General features: G+C 38.8%; 1 protein-coding gene across 5 annotated transcripts in view; it reads right to left on the bottom strand.

Annotated features, from left to right (window-relative positions):
- Nucleotides 1-18086, bottom strand: part of CEP192 (centrosomal protein 192) — a 47857-nt gene that overhangs the window by 569 nt on the left and 29202 nt on the right. For all 5 annotated transcript variants that reach the window (XM_081014071.1, XM_081014069.1, XM_081014073.1 and 2 more), the window contains exons 29-46: nucleotides 17334-17449; nucleotides 17076-17252; nucleotides 16145-16235; nucleotides 15184-15348; nucleotides 13597-13863; nucleotides 13307-13413; nucleotides 11989-12098; nucleotides 10697-10838; nucleotides 10079-10248; nucleotides 9106-9229; nucleotides 8130-8235; nucleotides 7120-7321; nucleotides 6223-6302; nucleotides 5506-5601; nucleotides 3414-3533; nucleotides 1810-1928; nucleotides 1172-1280; nucleotides 644-702 (exon numbers count right to left, since the gene is read on the bottom strand). In XM_081014071.1, the coding sequence (XP_080870197.1) occupies nucleotides 644-702; nucleotides 1172-1280; nucleotides 1810-1928; nucleotides 3414-3533; nucleotides 5506-5601; nucleotides 6223-6302; nucleotides 7120-7321; nucleotides 8130-8235; nucleotides 9106-9229; nucleotides 10079-10248; nucleotides 10697-10838; nucleotides 11989-12098; nucleotides 13307-13413; nucleotides 13597-13863; nucleotides 15184-15348; nucleotides 16145-16235; nucleotides 17076-17252; nucleotides 17334-17449 (2360 nt within the window). The remainder of the gene's footprint in view (nucleotides 1-643; nucleotides 703-1171; nucleotides 1281-1809; nucleotides 1929-3413; nucleotides 3534-5505; nucleotides 5602-6222; nucleotides 6303-7119; nucleotides 7322-8129; nucleotides 8236-9105; nucleotides 9230-10078; nucleotides 10249-10696; nucleotides 10839-11988; nucleotides 12099-13306; nucleotides 13414-13596; nucleotides 13864-15183; nucleotides 15349-16144; nucleotides 16236-17075; nucleotides 17253-17333; nucleotides 17450-18086) is intronic.

Raw genomic sequence — 18086 nt, 5'->3', positions numbered from 1 at the left:
GAATACTGCAGTCAGTGGCATAATATTGTGTGTGGAGTTCAAACTGGTTTATCAATCATTATGGATTATTAACTGTTATCAGTAATTACATTTCTATCCCACTTACCTCCCAAAGGAGGCCAGGGCAACAAATAACAAAGCAGCAAAACAATACAACTAAAATAAAAAATATTTAAGTATTTACAAACTTTTTGAATATGTAAGAACATTTAAAAGTCTCTTTGTGCCTTTGATCTTTGACATCAGCATAACCAAGAAACTTAAGCCATTCTAGAAAATGTGTGTACAGGACATAACTCAGGCATTTACTTTGAGTGTCTCCAGTGCCACAACCACATGGGCTATGCAGGGGTATCAAGACAAATGTTCTAGAGCAGCCTTTCTCAACGTGTGGGTCCCCAGATGTTGTTGAACTACAACTCCCATCACCCCTAGCTAGCAAGGCCAGAGCTCAGGGATGATGGGAGTTGTAGTCCAACAACATCTGGGGACCCACAGGCTGAGAACTGCTGTTCTAGAGACAGTCAACATGGTGCTCCCCAGATGTTGTTTAATGACAACTCCCATTCACACCAGCACGGCCAATACTCATCCTCCTAATCCAGGTAAAAGTTGAAGCTTTAGAACATTTGAGTTCACTTACCTCAAAGTATAATGGGAATGTTTGATGTAAAAAGGCTCTCTGGGACATCTGAACTTCAGCTGAAATTTAACAAGAAATGGTTAAGACAATTCAGGTTACTATATTCATTAACAACTAAGCACATAGTTCCCCAGAGTTCAGCAATAAGATAAAAGATATACTGGGATGCAGGTTTAACAAAAAGGTCTGCATCCAAAACAGTTAAGCTTGCTTAAACCCACTCCCAACTTTGTTGGATTTAGACCACAAAAGGTTTGTAGTGTTTAAGCTTTTAATATTTGTTCAACAATCAATCCACAGCACAAGTTCCAAGATTGGGATTTACATTCAATATAGTGTACAATTTTAAAATGAAAGTTAATTGGTGTTCAGCTGAAAATGAGATGAATGTTGGGAAGTGAATGACCAGAAAACAAACATTGGTAGAAAGAAATTTAGCCCGAGACCTACTATCAGGAATTAGATGCTAAGGAGTAAGAGTTATTATATAAACACATCTTGAAACAATACTATTAATTCTATATATACCTTGTTTGAAAAGGAAGAATAATTCCTCACAGTAATTTTCAGTGTACTGGATTCACCAATTCTAGTTGGAGGAAATTTATAAATGTCTTCCTGGGCATGTACCCCTTTCCTGTTTTTGAAAGAGAAATGTAAAAATACAGTCAAACAATCATGTATATTATTATATCTGTGTTAGTAATATTCTTGTAATGTATTTCTTTGAAAGCAAAGAATCAACATTTGGCACATTGTTGGAACCACAACTGGATAGTATCTTTCCTAGAGAGTCCCACCAAACCCACTTTACTGTTTAGTTTTAGGAATCCTATGAAAATGCATTTTGCAAACATTCTGTAATATTGTTGGGTGTGGGGTCTTTGATAACTCATTGTTGCTATAATTTTTTGTCTGAAGCTATTCACTGTAAAAATAAGCAAACCATCTGCTAGCCATCTAAGCCAGCTGGAGCTCCTTGGAAGAGGGTGGGATAAAAAGGAAATAAAATGGATTTCACTTCAGCATAGGAAAGAATATCACTCTCAGTTCCTCCTTTGAAGCTGAATCACCTTATGTCACATAAGCAACAATGATCAAGAGTTACTTTGTTGATGATGAAAGAGTAGACATATGGCCTATAAAAAAAAATCATTTTCACATACCACATTTTGTGTTCAGAGGTATTAGGGTAATCTCTTCTTAGGGTCACATCTCGAACGCTGACTTTTACTAAAGCAGCTGCGGAATCTTCATTTTTAAAATCTTCATTTCCTAAGATACCCTGATGCAAGAAACATCTGACGTTATACATTAGTATTAGCTCCCTGAACTACAGTGGTACCTCAGGTTACATACGCTTCAGGTTACAGACTCCGCTAACCCAGAAATAGTGCTGCAGGTTAAGAACTTTGCTTCAGGATGAGAACAGAAATTGTGCTCCGGCGGCGCGGCAGCAGCAGGAGGCCCCATTAGCTAAAGTGGTGCTTCAGGTTAAGAACAGTTTCAGGTTAAGTACGGACCTCCGGAACGAATTAAGTACTTAACCCGAGGTACCACTGTACGCTGAACATTTTTACATGGATGTGAAAAATTAAATTCATTACTTTGAGAAGGATTACTTTTGTTGTCAAAAACAATTCTAGTGTTGAGGCAGATACACTACTAAGTGAAGATTTCACTTACTACATATGTCACTTGTAGGCTGACAATATTACAAAACTCTTCAGGCCATTGTACTGAGTAGGAAAAATGTACCACTGAAGAATCATGAGTGCAGAAGCAGGTTCAAAGTAGCACAGTTCAGCACTTAATATTGTTATCTTGTTGTTTTTCCTTCTCTGTCTGACTTGTAAGGGAGGACTTGCTCAAACAGAATGGAAGTAGCAGAATAAAGAACAGGAACCTGTGACCATTCGCTAACTAGGCAGAAGCAAGACTGGCTTTTAGGAGGTATTTTCTAACTCAACATCTAGCTGAATCACCAATGCAGAGGGGGAGAAAGCTGACATCCTCCAGATGTTACATTTCAACTATCATCAACTACTGAATGGGGATGAGGTAATCCAACAACATTTGAAGGACCACAGATTCTCCAATCCTGTTCTTGGACCTGCCCATAAAAAGCAAGTCTAGAGTGAGAGACTAGGGTGTTGTCCGCTGTTTCAGGGAACTCTTCTTATGAGACTTTTGCGGGTGAACTGAGAGTTTGTTTAGACCCTGGGTGAGAACCCAGAAGCTAAGGGGAGGGTGTGTCAGAAGGAAAATGTACATACATAGATAGATAGACAGATAAAACTTTATATTAATGTAACATTTTAATATCTAACTGTTTTTGGTAATATTTGCTTAAGATGTCTGTTGTTACCTCTTTTTTGTCTACCGCTTAGATATATTTTTAATATATTAAGTGATACAGAAATTAAATAATCAATCTAATCTAATCTAGTGGTTGGAGACAAAAGCACCTAGTGCTTTGGGGCCTTTTTGCTATGTGTATGTCTCCTCAGAGATACCTTGTCTGGAAACAGGTACAAAGTATTTAGTATAAAGCTACAAAAGTTGTTTAAATCCTGTATGCTTTAAGCATTTAGATTAGACAAGAATATTATTATTATGGGAGTTCTTTTGTATGGAGGAGGCTAGACAAACGATGAGACTACACAAATGATGAAATGACAATGTTTCACATTACATCTCAACAAGGAATGAAACCTTGTTGAGTATTAATCTCTAATAAATAAAATAATGATCTCATTCATATACTCACCATTCCACAAAACTGAAGTCTGTGTTTGTCTTTCAAGTGAGATTCGTGAATTGGGTGACACTCGAGATCCCAGAACTGAGAATAGTGTCCTTTGTCTCTAGGTAAAAAGGTGACTACAACCTATGAAGAAAGTAAGTTAGAGAATAAATTCTTTTCCAAATTTGACTGAATCGACAGCCATTTCTTTTGTGTTTGTCAGAGTTGGCGAAAGTGCTATTCCAATCTATGTAATGTCACTGACACTACCTGGACTGCTGATACAAGACCAACCCCAGGGGCCAATATTAACAAGGTGTAAGTTCCTTATCCAATTTATGTAGGTTCCCAATGATCCTGAATGATTAGTTCTACCCATGGGCCTCTAGGAGGGCAGTTGCTCCCTCCAGAGGAACCATAATTCCTGGATTTCTATTACTGTCAGCTTTCATATTGAAAAATACAGTTTCTAGAATTTGTAAAGCCTGATATACTATTTTTTCCTAATTTTTGTGAGAAACTAGCCTGCACCCCTCTTTCAATATTTCACTTTGTGCCCTCTCACCCTGCCCCCTTCCACAAATCCTGAGGATGCCCATGGTTGTACCCATTTAACCATAACCCTTTTGATTATGTATGACCACTTAGGTAATAACTGGTGCAGCACAACATCTTGGAAAGGGGAGGTCTTTACTAAAATTCCCAAAGAGAAGCATTAATTCCTGTTAAGGAGGGCAGAAAAAAGATACTATCCTTCAGCAGATACCAGCCCATGAGCTCAGAGGAATGGTCAATAATTAGTAGATTCCTCCTTCAATTTCTGGGGAAGCTGGAAGATGAACCTTCATTAAGACAGCTCTATCGGTGTCTTAATGAAGACACTGCCTCTAGGTTCATGTGACAAGATTTTCTGAAGCACAGTGACTGTCCTCACTCAGAGAAAAGAAGTTTGTCATGCGAAATATAAGGGGAGAATCGAGGGACAATTTATCCTTCACCTTTCCATTTAAAAAATTCCAAACTAAGGATAACAATAAGATCAGATAAACACACGAGACAAAAGTTGATTAAAATGTCAGCTAGTTACAAACATCAATTAGAAATGCATATTAAAACACAGAACAGCTGAGCAAAACAATCCAGCCCAGAATGCCAATTGCCTGTTTAAATAAAAAGGCGTTCGCCTGTTTATGGCAGGCCATCAACCAGTGTGGGGAGGGAAAAGGCAGACAAGCGTTCTTATTAGTGTTTTATGAATGATTTTCAAGGTACAAAGAGAGAGAATATTGAATGTTAACTTTTGCTTTGTAAATAAGCAGCTTTTTAATTTTTATTTCACTGTATTTAGTAACTGGTTCATCAGGTAAGGCCAGAAATAATGTGAGAGACACCATGTTCTTGGCATGCCAGCAATGGGGTGTGTGTGAGAGGGAGCAAAGGCAATGGGATAGGAGCACAAAGTAAAGTAAAAATTAGATTGATCAGAGGATCAACTTTCTATTCAGCAAATTCCTTGAGATTATAGCTATAGGACCAATGCAGCCTTCAGCATCCATCTGACAACCATTCTTGTTACTGGAGTTTGTAGTTTACCTACTTTTGCAACCATCTTCGCAAGCAGTATGAGTCACTAGTATGTCCTTTTTTCCTATGAAAAGTGTCACTTTCTAGCTCAGGAAGTAATTCACAATTGCGAGGGGAGTGTGGAAGAGATGCTCTATGCCACATGAGGATCCTGAATGATCTGATAAGCCCCCCTCCTGCCTTGTATGACTACAAATTCAAATGAACTAGGTCTACAAATTTATGTCATGTGACACTGCACATACAGAGTAGGTGAATTCAACCCATATCTCAAAGTTAATTCTTCACAGTATACTCTAAGAAAAGCAAGTTTCTTCATGCAGAACTGAACAGTATTGTGTAATCTTGATGCTACTTTTTCAATTTCTTTAGATTTTTCAGGATGGATTATTGAGTAGAAGCCTGACTTCATTTCACAAAAATGCTGTTGTTATAGCCTAGAACTTTTGAAGCATTAACTGATTTTTTTTTTTGATGGAAGACAAACAGAAGTGCAGTGTATTAAGATGAAAACACAGTCAATGTGACTTACCTTTTCTTCCCCATGAGCTTTAAGAATACCAGAAAGCAATGAACATCGAAAAGCAGTATATGTGGCCCTGTAAACCTCTCCACTGTCATCTAAGCCCTGAAAGGAAATTATTAAACAGAAACACTAGTTTTACAAAGCAGCCTTGGAACATGAGCAAGTGAAGTGGGTTTTAATTGGAAACTGGGTGGTGTTCAATTAGGTTTTTCTCAGAGTAGACCCATTTGAATTAATGATCATGACTCAGTTAGGTCCCTTAACTCAGCAGGGCTACTCCAAGTAAAACTTAGATGAATACCACCCATTAACATGGAAGTTGTTAATTTCAGTATCTAATGATTTCATAAAAATGATTTTCCAGTTTGTTCTCCAACACCTCCATTGTGAATCTACAGTTGAGATCATTCAAAATTTTAAGTGTTTACCTATGTCCAGCACTTGCCTATCTATACAATCTGATTAAAAACCAGAGTATGCACATTTGTCTATCTACTACAAGTTGAGGGTAAGCAACCAGATCAGAAAGAGATTAATTCTTTTAAAATGTTTGAATTTTCGGTGTTGCTTTTGAAACCTATTTTCCAATATTTTTCTTTCGTCAGAAGAGCTCTATTTGCGTGTTCTTGTCAGGCCAGGTCTGTTTAGATGCAAAGATTACAGAATATATAACCTGATCTTTTAAAGACAGTGTGTGTTTGTTTTTCCAGATTTTCTACTCACCTTGATATACGGCGGTGCAAAAGAAGACAATAGCCACTTCACATTTGCATCTCCATTATTTTCAATCTCTATGTACTTTTCTGGAAGAAGAAGTGCAGGCAAGTAATGTAAGTAACAGTTATTTATCATCATCATCAAACCTTTTATTGGCATCACATACAAACATCCATAGCAAGTAACAGTTATTCTTATAAGGGCCTGTGAAGGATTTGGACCTTGTTTGCATGAACTGTGAGATAGTATATGGGAATGATTATCTTCCTTATCTATTCATTTGGGGGTTATAGAATTAACTTGTGAAGCCTGGCACTGCCCTGGAGCTTAGCTAGGAAGAGAGAATTTCTTTACAGACAAGGAGTGTGGCAGGTCTCTTGGCTGAGAGGCTCCATGAGGTCCTATAGCCTGGAATGGAAGAAGCTGTGACTGGTAGTCAGGCTAGAGGTTTCTTAGATCAAGGGGATTTCTGTGTGACGACGCAAAGACTTTTTAACCTGGGAAAGACATGCTACTCAAGAGTAGCATTCTTCTGAGAGCCCAGTGAGTTGAGGAACTTCTTAAGTTCAGTGAAAGTGCTTATAACATTTGGTCAGGAGTGATCATATTTATAGTCTTCTATAAAAAGACCATAAAAAGGGTTTTAAAGTGCCGCAAGACTGAGATGAATTGCATGGAAAATAATGAAATTAATACAACTTCAGTTTGGAAACCTGCACACTTGCCAATTTGTTATTGGCTTAGTGTTATGTGTGAACTGTGTGAATGTGAATTTCAAGACTGTGAGTCGCTGCCGTGCATGGCCAGTCATGCTTGTCTCACTGAAGTAATACATGTTTCGTTTTCACCATTAGAAAACATTTTACTCAAAAAGATACTAGTCATATGCAAGACCGACCTTACCTGAGCTTTCCCCAGACTTTGTTTCAGGAAAAAACACAGTCCGATTCTTTACTTCAAGTTTTGTCGAAGATGGCTTTTGAAGTGGCCTTATGTGCATAATAGGAAGCTCAGGCTGCTGCTGATGAACACCTACTTTGGCAACTGGTGAAACCGTTTCAGATTGCTTCTCAGAGATATTTTCCCGAATTTGGACCCTAACAAGCTATGCACAAGAAAGAAAAGAAATCATAGTATTTTGCAGTTACTGGTCTCAAGTTAATCCTACAGTTATCTCCCAGACTGGCTGGCCAGTGCATATGCTCAAACCTGCCTTGCAACCAAGGACTCAAAAGCAAGGTGAAAATATTCAATGTAACAAAGAAAATGGAACACATACATCTCTTAAACTTTTAAAACAACTTCCATACAAGAGCATAAGTTGTCCAACACTTGAAGAAATGAATTTCCCAGTTTTCAACACATTTCCAAGACAACTTACAATTATTAAACAGAAGTATTAGCACACACAATTTAAAAGAGCAAAAGTGACCAGAGATAAAATAAATATTTAATTGGACATGCCTTCAACAGAAACTACTAATGAATTTGAGTTAGTAAATATAGGCAAATATAGTTGGACATATACAATAAGGGAGCAGACTACTATTATATTAAGGTATTTTGCTATTTTATGCAATTAAAAAATAAGAAATAAAAATTAACCAACCAATCAACAAAAGAGAAAGAGATGGAACACACACTTATGCCTGCCTAATATCATGTATGGGAGGCACAAAGAGAAAACCTGCTGAGGCCAGGTGCAATCCTATAGAAGCAGGTTATTCCTCAGGTAAACTGACCCCAAGCAATTCTTCATTTACTCCCATAACTGCAAACTTCATCTAGGAAATGCAAACTACTCCCTTTAAAGCAATAGATGAAAACTTAACTGACAACATGAAATTAGTTTTCTAAAACCAAGGCATTTGGCAGAATTTTCATAACCATAGACACTTATTTAAGTCACTTACTTTTTGTCCATTATCACAATGTACATAAATAAGGCCACTCCATGGAAAGATGGATTTCTTTTCTGCGAGTGATGGATTTGGACTCACATAAATTGAAATGTTGCTTCTAGAAATAAGACGTCCAGTGCATTAATTTTAATATGCTAAATGAAATCAATGTTTCATCATCAGATCTGGTTACTGTTCTTCTTGACTTTTTTGTACACAACTGATGAAATTTTAGTATTCTATTAATTTAATCTGAGGAATTGCAAACCCATGCCTATCTACAAGTCTAGCTTCATAAGGACAAGGGAAAACTCACATAGTGATGTTTCAATCACCAGTGCACCTGCCATGTACACAGAGCTAGAATTATTAGGTCTATGATACAACACTATCAGAAGCAAAATATCAAGTGGGGTGACAATATGCTTGCCAACTGTATAACTATTATTGTGATAGGTGCAATATATCAGCTTCAGATCATATGGTAGCAGAATTTTCATAGAAGACTATGAAATCTTGTGTGAGAGAGGCTCTAACTTTAAGTTATTTAAAAAACATAAAACTGAAATACACTGATAACTCAATCTGAATCATATATCTTGTATACGTACAGTATTAATTTTTTCTGTGCTAACCACAAGTACTTTAGGTTATCCTTAAGAATTAAAGGTTTTTCTCAGCATAAATAAAAACAAGGCTGTTTATTCTTTTAGGAAAGAAAAGCTTGACACTATGGACATAGCCAGAAACTCTTTTCACAACTGTACAAAGATTCCTTCCCTTTCACCTTCATGCTATCTCAAGAGCTGGATGTAATCAGACTGACAGTGCAATCCCATACAATGGCACTGAGATGTAAGTCCTATTGAATTCTACAGAAACTAGTTGTGCATGAGTGGATATAGGATTGCAACCTTAGTTACGGCAAAGGACAGTTTTCAAATTAATGGAATCATGTGGAAAAGTAATGAACAATGGAAGTACTTACCCTGGTTCAACAGTTCCATGCTGAGGTGTTACTGTCAGACAGTGAGCAGGCCACGATAGCTCAAATGTCAATGACCTGTTTGAGTTGTTACTTATTTGTGCATGTTTAGTAATCGCAGCTCCACCTTTTGAGATAAGAATTGCATGAATTCTCAGTTATCTTATAATACATTTAAGTGCTATTTACAAAGCATTAACAACCGTATCAATTATGCAAATGTTACTTCCAAACTTACATGTGCAGTAATGAATCAAAGGCTTTAACATAATACAGCTATAGGAAAAAAGCATGTATTACTTTATTGATATCTAAATAGTGGGTTGTGAGTTACTTTGGAAAGTGGAAACTTTACAACCACTGACTAGGCTGCCAGCAACTGATTTGTTACCAACACTGAAACAAGGATCTTTTACTTCCTTGTAACAAATTGGAACTACAGTCATACCTTGGTTCTTGAACGGAATTGGTTCCAGAATTCGGATCAACTTCCAAAAACATTCAAAAACCAAGACGCAGCTTCTGATTGGCTGCAGGAGCTTCCTGCACTCAATCAGAAGCTGTGTCGGACATACGGCTTCCAAAAAACGTTCACAAACCGGAACACTCACTTCCGGGTTTGTGGCATTCAGGAACCAAAACGTTCAAGTCACAAGGTGTTCCAGAACCAAGGTATGACTGTAACAAGGAGATCTGTAAAACACAGAAAATCCCACTGAAAGTTTCTAGGTAAGCTTTTGAAGTCATCTCTACTACAGAAATAAATTCTCTTAATTCCAGAATTTATGCATCATGATCAATTTATCAACAGAGTTCTATATACATAGAGAAATATTCCCAATCCCAAACAAATTCAGTTTATTATTGTGTCTCACAGTAATACTATCTATCACATAACAATCCTAAGCAATGTATAGGTTACAAATATCATGGTGAATATTTTTAACAGATCTTGAAACGTGTGGAAATAACATACTTTGAGAAGGAGCAGTGAGAATTAGAAATTCAGGCAGAAGAGTCCAGTTTTCCTTGGAAACAAGCTTATTTTCATCAATGCTATCAGCATTTGATGACAATGCACAACCATGAGGTCCTTTAACAGGTAGTACATCCAAAGTCATATTGGATTTCTCAGGAACACCAGGTCTATGAAACAGAGAAAGAGCAGTTCAACACCAAATACTAGGAAACGAGACAAGAGAAGCAAATATCAGAGTATAAAACTTGCCTTCTAAAAGAAAATAAAAAACCCTTGCCTTACTTAGACTTAGCCAGAGTTTCAGACAGATAAAAACTGATAAAAAGCAATTAAAAGTTAGCAGATGAATTTAGTATTCTGAAAATGATTTTCAGTTCCAACATAACCTTTCCCCTATGTATTACTCCACAGGAATCATATCAACACCCACAACCACCAAGAAAGATTATATACAGACCCCAGTCACTGAAGTAGTCCAGTCAGGTAACTACACATTATGACCTAATTTCAGAGTCTTTTAATTCTTTTTTTTGTTGGAATATTCAAAGTTTACCAAGGTAGAGGAACTGCTTACCAGTATTTCAGAAAATACTAAAAAATTACAAATAAAATTACCTCTCTAGTGCTACACGATGCACTGAAGATGGCTTGATATCGAAAGCAGAACTACTGAAGGCATTAACCGCCGAAACAATAATCCTTCTCATGTTCATGAAAAAGTACTGGATATCAAACGAATGTTGCGGAAGATCATATACTAGAGAAGACATTTAAAAATCAAAAGCAAAGCTGGATTAATGAAACAAACTGCAGTATTTACTGAAGATTGGTGACGAATGACAGACTAATCAACTGGGTTATTACCGTCTTTACAGACAGTAATTGCATTCCTGGACCTTTTCAAATTCTTTAGAAGTTAAGAGAGAAAATGCACATAGTCCATCACCAGCCTCCCAGCAGATACACAAGAATACACAAATTCCCACTGATTTCAAATGGAACTTCCAAATATGTACATTTAGGATAAAAGCTAATGTTGTAAAGGTGACATGAATGATGCAAGCTTCAGAAACGTATTAAAAAGTTATAGCTAGAATTAGAGCAAGATCAAGCAACTACTGCTGCCAAAGGCAGATGAAAAGGGAATCCTAAATAGCATTGGAGGAATGACAATGGGAGATGGGAGAGAGAAAAGATTTGCTATGGAGAGGACAGAGATGGCTGCATGGTTGATTTCTCAACCAGTATTGGACAGTGAGATGGGCTGCTCACTTGACTTCCAGCAGGTCGCATAGGTGTTGCTTCCTGGGAGGGTAAGGAGGCTGTGAGGTCTGGGGACATAAACAGCAGCAACGTGATGGACTAGAGGTCAGGTGAGAAGCACTGCGCCACCACAATATCCCCTACTATCAACCATGTTAAAAACAACCCAGCTGCACTAGCACCTGCATTATGATAACCAGAGTGCAAGAATATAATCATATGAATAAGGGAAAGTGGTAAAGGTAAAGGGACCCCTGACCATTAGGTCCAGTTGCAGACGACTCTGGGGTTGTGGTGCTCATCTTGCTTTATTGGCCAAGGGAGTCGGTGTACAGCTTCCAGGTCATGTGGCCAGCATGACTAAGCCGCTTCTGGCAAACCAGAGCAGTGCACGGAAACGCCGTTTACCTTCCCGCCGGAGCGGTACCTATTTATCTACTTGCACTTTGACGTGCTTTCAAACTGCTAGGTTGGGAGGAGCAGGGACCGAGCAACGGGAGCTCACCCTGTCACGGGGATTCAAACCGCCGAACTTCTGATCAGCAGGGAAAGTGGTAGTGAAAGCTAAATTTGAAATACATCTAAAGAATGGCGAGAAATCAAATATACAAACAAGTAGAGATTCTCAGGGTGCTCAAGCTTACCTTCGGTCACCAGCTCTTCCCCAGGGAATTCTTCATCAAACTTTACATTTATCACAGGATTATTAGCAGGAAGCATTTTTTGCACTCGCTCTGGATTTTGCTGTACAGCTCTGAGTAGACAATTGAGAGTTTTCAGGTCTCATTAACGTTATGAAGAAGCATTTAACAAAGACACTAAAATACTCTGTAAAGCAGTCAATCCAATTACCCCACTTTAAAAGCATTTATGCACTGCAGTGTGCTTAGGGACTACATCTGATCAGCTTCTTATTCCCATTGAGAAACATAACAAACATAACTCAATCATCCTTCCACAAATGTGTCCAAAAGTTTCCTTCCAGAAATCATCTGCCCCAGATGTCCAGTATGCTGGTTAAAGAACCACACAGAGTTAGAACTCTGGAAGTATAATCTTGCCTTCCACTGGTCTGTGGAGAGTCCAACTACTACTGATTTGTCTGCACATAACAGAGGACAAAGGGGAGGGGAGAAGCAGCACTGACAATGACCACATATAATGGCCTGCTACTAACAACAGAGAAAGTTTATGGGCCCACAAACATTGTGCCCAGCAAGCTCAAATTAGGCCAGATAATAGGAACTACTTTGGTTATGTTGCAGGGAAGAGGGAAACACCTACATATGTCTGTTTCCTAGATGTACTGCTATTACATGTTCATTGTGGGATTGTTGGAAGTTACCAACTTGTTACGAAGCATTTGACTACCATGCACAAGGGGAGAGGGAGCAGGACTAAAAACAAAGACATTCTAAGACCCTCAAGTGCTAACCTGCCATAGCCAGAAAATGAAGCAAATCTGAGTGCTGAACACAGCTGCATACTCCAGTCTTTTCCAAACCTTTTGCAAACGTATTTTACAATAAGGGATTTTATAATCCAAAAAAGTGAACTTGTTCCTGTTCTTGATACCAGTGACTGCTGATCTTTGAACACAGACAGAGTTGGCTATGTTATTTAATAACCACTAATACAGAGCTTTCCAAACTTTTCATGTTGGTGACACCCATTTTAGACATGCATCCTTTCACGACACAGTAATTCAGTTTTACTAGCAACTGGAGGTTAAACTAACCCCTTTCTAGCCCCGGGAGGAGTGTGGGGAGCATTTGCGTGACACAGCCGACACACCAATGTTTCACGACACACAGTTTGAAAAGCTCTGTAGTAATATTTAACAGCCAATATAAAAAAAAACTTTTATTCTTTAAATATCCATTCTAACCATCTGCTTCTTATTTCTTAAGAACAGATAGTAATGAATATACTTGTTATTTCTCAAAAAACATTTAGCCTTACCTGCGATACTGCTGTCTCAAAATTTCATCTCCATAGACAAAACAAATTGTAGACAACACTGGTGAATTACTTTGATCTTCAGTTGAATTAAATGTTACTGTAACTTTCTGAGAGGAAACAGTCAAATTTTGGTAAATTAATTTGTGGCACAATTGTTTGAATTATATGTAAGATTCACAAACACAAAGCAAGATTTTATGGCACATTTTTGGGTGGGTGGGGGGAATGTTAACAGCTTACACATTTTATAGGTCTTGCGTAATATATATATATTGTGGCTTTCATATTACCTGCTGTGAACTTTCCTGAAGAACAAACTTTTCTGGGGAAACTCTCATCACATTTGGATCCATAACAATTATTTCACTCGAGTTCTTAAAGCACAGTGCTTTCACGTACGCAGCCCGACTCCCTGTATTTTGTACAGAAAAGGAAGCCTGTCTTGTTTTACCATTCAGCCCCGCTATATCATTCAGCCCCACTATGTATCTATTACAGTGTTTTTTAACATCTTCTAATCTCAGATTGCTATTTCCTCCATATCCATACAATGGTATCTGAAAGAAAGAAAAACATACATTTAGAAAAACCAGAATTGAAATAACCTTGCTCCCAGTTTCATTATCCCCAACTTTAATAATCAAAACAATCAAAGAATTCTAAAATTCTTTAAAATGTTCATATGTAGCACACCCTAAAGACCAAATGATGGAAAAGCAGGGTAAAAGTAGCTTAAGTAAGCAGAATAATGACTGGTTTCTGATATGTACGAGTAACAGGATCTTTACAGGCAGGCAGATGCAAGTTGAAGGAAGTTGGCTGTGTTGGGAACAGCTATTTCATGGTGCCCTGAAATGGATCTTCACAAAGGCATCCCTCACCTTCACCACTGAGAAAAGTGAGGAAAGCAAGCTTCTTTGGGAGCTACTGACATGCTTTTGAACTGCTAGGTTGGCAGGAGCTGGGACAGAGCAACAGGAGCTCACTCCGTCATGGGGATTCGAACTGCCGACCTTCTGATCAGCAAGCCCAAGAGGCTCAGTGGTTTAGACCACAGCACCACCCGCAGAGTACAACAAAATCGGGGGGGGGGGGCACCAGGTTGGTTACCCCTGACTTAAGACACTGAAAGGCCCAGAACATGAAGAAAAAGATATCCAAAGTGCAAGGCAAGGGAGTTACTGAGATGTGGAGAGACTCTGTATCACTCTTAATATCAAGAAAACTACTGGAGTAAAATAATAAAATCCAAGGAGATTATAGTGGTCAGTTTCTTGTCTGGCTTACTGTCAGAAAGTGTGAAGATACTTCAAAACGTCCTGAAGGACTTACTGCAAAAATGAACATACCGTATTTTTCACCCTATAGGACGCACTTTCCCCCTCCAAAAAGAAGGGGAAATGTGTGTGCGTCCTATGGGGCAAATGCAGGATTTCGCTGAAGCCTAGAGAGCGAGAGCGACCTCTCTCGCTCTCCAGACTTCAGAAAGCTATCCGTAAGCCTTGGGAACCTGGTGGGAGTTCCCGCCAGGCTCCGCAAGCTTGCGCACAGCTGCCTGCAGCCCGAAGCCCAGGGAGTGCGGCGCTGTGCACCCCGGCCTTCGGGCAGCTCTCCGCAAGCCTTGGGAGCCCGGCGGGAGTTCCCGCCGGGCTCCCTAGGCTTGCGGATAGCAGCCTGTTCTGGGGGCTGGGGTCGGGGGAAACTCAGGCTTCCCCAGCCCCGTGCCGGGGGGGGGGAATAAAATATTTTTTCTTTATTCCCCCCCACCAAAAAAACCTATGTGCGCCCTATGGACCGGTGCGCCCTATAGGGCGAAAAATACGGTAATAAATTCAGAAACATCCCATGAAATAGGATCAGTGTAAAAAGTAACTTACAGTGAACTTGATTCCTAGTTGAGATAGAAGACCAAGCTGTTTCATTTCAAGCTTTGCATACATACAGGTTAATCGAGTTGGTGTAAACATTAGACAGACAGAATAATCATGTTTTGGTCGGATCTTGATTTCACAATTATTGTACACATGTTCTCCAAGTTTCAACTGCAAATATACAAGAAAATCCACACAGCAAATTACTTTAATTCAGAAAATTAATTTAGAAGAGTTAAGATTTTAATGAACAGTTTAAACCCAAATAATTTGCTCCCATAATTCTATGACCTCTGAGGTATGCCACTCTATGGAAATGCTGACACAGTAAGAATAAGTGTTTTTTATTCATTTTGCAATGTTTTCCATGCACAGAGATAAATCTCAGTACAGGAAAAATGTGTAAATGGCTGAACTGATGGCTCCATTCAAATTGGCACCCTCTCTAACTTTCTTTGCACTTCTCTCCCTTTGGGATCCCCTACCCACCCACATGAAATTAGGATGATGGCCTCATCCTGTTCTCCATCCCTAGTTATAAGAATCTTAAGTTCGGTCATTTTGTTTCAAATTTGTGGTTTTAAAAGCCACTGAATATTTTCCACTATAACATTGCTCTGTGAAATGTAGAGTATGTTAAAGAAAAATTCAAGATTCTTAAGTCTGATACAACAAAACTAGCAGCAAGCACTGCTGTAAGAGGGACACTGGCATATCAAAACCAACATTGCAGAAATTTAAAATTTGAAATCATATCCACTGTACTCTCCTGTATGTGCTGATAAAGTCCAACTGAATTTGATGAGATTCACTCTGAGGTAACTGTGTACAGGATGGCAGGCTAAGAATATACCATTTGAAGGCTTATTTCAGTGAGAAGATTAAAATAAAACCTAGCTTCAGTTTCAAATACCAAGTATATTTGAATCTGAACTTATATAAACAGTTTCAGTTTTGCATTACTTACTTGAAAACAGTCCTGATCTTGACCCCTTATCAGCAATCTTAACTGCTGAGTAATAGATGGAGAGTTATTTCTCAGGATTAGCTTCTGCTGGCTGAAAAAATATAGAAATTTTAACATTTCACAGTAATTTGCTTATATATATGAACAGTTGCCCTGATAATCCACCAAGAATTACAGCATGGTAAATCCAAGGTGATCTAGTGAAGAGCTAGTTGGTCTAGCTGTACACCTGTGATTTTACTGAGTTATAATAGTGTTATTTTCCATAATAAGACATATTTAGAACCTTATCAACAGTCTAAAGTTTTGGCTATTTATGCACAGCATGTGCTTGCTTCTAAATGTACAGCAAAGGGTACAATGCTGAGAAGGCAGGCATATCCAACAGTAAATTTTGTGTGCCATTAAGGGGTCGCTTTTTTCTTTCTTTTAAAAAGAGTTGCCAGCTGCCAGGTATTTTATCTATTTACAGTAGTACTGCACTGGATCCAGGAATGTACTGGATGAAGACCAATATACTGAAGCTCGGTAAGGACAAGACAGTGACACTGTAGTCTCTCACACATCCCTAAATGCTGCTTCTGATGGTCATTTGGAATAGTAAGGGATATCAGCAAACCTGTCTGACTGTGGACATGGCAAAGACAGTTCTGCTTATGCAGGAACTCCCTGGATCCGAGCATCACCATGTTTGAACAATGCATTGCCGGCAACCCTGATTTGAATGGGGGTTGCATTCTAGGTCATCGAGTATGCTGGCAGAGCGTGCATAAGCCCACCCCAATCTCTTCTGGGTCTGAAAATGGTGCATGCTTTCAATGCACACAAAATGGGAGTTGCCTGTTTTTTATACTCCTGAATGAAAAATTGATTCACGCTTTATGTACCACCAGCAATCATGCACTGCATATCTTTTTTTCTTGGTACTTACACTGTTCTGCCAAGCTGTATACCTCCCCATGTCAGAAACTGCTTGTTAGCTAGGATGGGGGGAACTTCTGAACTGGGGTATTTCTGTACCAAAGGTTTGCTCTCCACCGCAGTCACTTCGCCTTTTACAGTCACTTTATATTCTGGCCCAGATGGCAGTACCAAGATTTTTAAAACACTATTAAAATAAAGCATCAAGTTAGAAGTTCTGTAAAAAGAATTTCTACTTAATATCATTGAGCCAATTAGGATGCATTACCTTTCAGCATTTCTATAGTCCTTTGGAGAAAACACAACTGTCACTTCTTGTTCTTCCCCAGGTATAAGAACCAGGTCCTCTGGATTGACAGAAATGCCGCTATCTGGCTCAAGTGCCTGGAAATGAATAGTGTTACTTCAAGGCGTCATCCTTTGATGCTCAGGTGACAATGGTAGCCAGGAACACTCTTCGTCTCCACTGGCTGCTACACAAGATATGATATTTCCTAGAGAAGCTGAATTTTGTTCCATACAACAATGCCCTAGTTGTATCCAAATTACAACACATAAGCTACCCTTCACGGAGCTGCCTTTAAAATTTAGAAGCTCCAAGTGGTGCAAGAGTGAATTACAGTGTTGTAACCAGAGTCCTTAGTTAGATCAAATTATATGGCAATTATTCTGTTCTGATCAGTTATAGTTTCTGAGCTAAATTCAAATGCTGACTCTAAACCACTTCATGGATATCAGTTAAAATACATGCATAGTTGCCATGATTTGCAGGAGGCAGTGGAAGACAGGAGTGCCTGGCGTGCAATGGTCCATGGGGTCACAAAGAGTTGGACATGACTAAACAACTAAACAACAACCACCTCACAGGGAGGATCTTAGCAGGAATGCTGAGATTCTCACCAGGATGTGCCGAGGGTTATGTAGCATCCACATAGTGCAAGAGCTTCGTAGTGGCCAACCATGTGGCTTTAGAAATAAAATCACATTACTAACCCAGCCCCCTACACACATAAGTAGATGA

This window comes from Podarcis pityusensis (genome assembly GCF_964106645.2).
Source record: "Podarcis pityusensis genome assembly, chromosome: 7".
In the NCBI taxonomy this organism is placed as follows: Eukaryota; Metazoa; Chordata; class Lepidosauria; order Squamata; family Lacertidae; genus Podarcis; species Podarcis pityusensis.
Note: the sequence above shows the minus strand (reverse complement) of the source record. Positions and strands in the feature narration are given on the sequence as shown.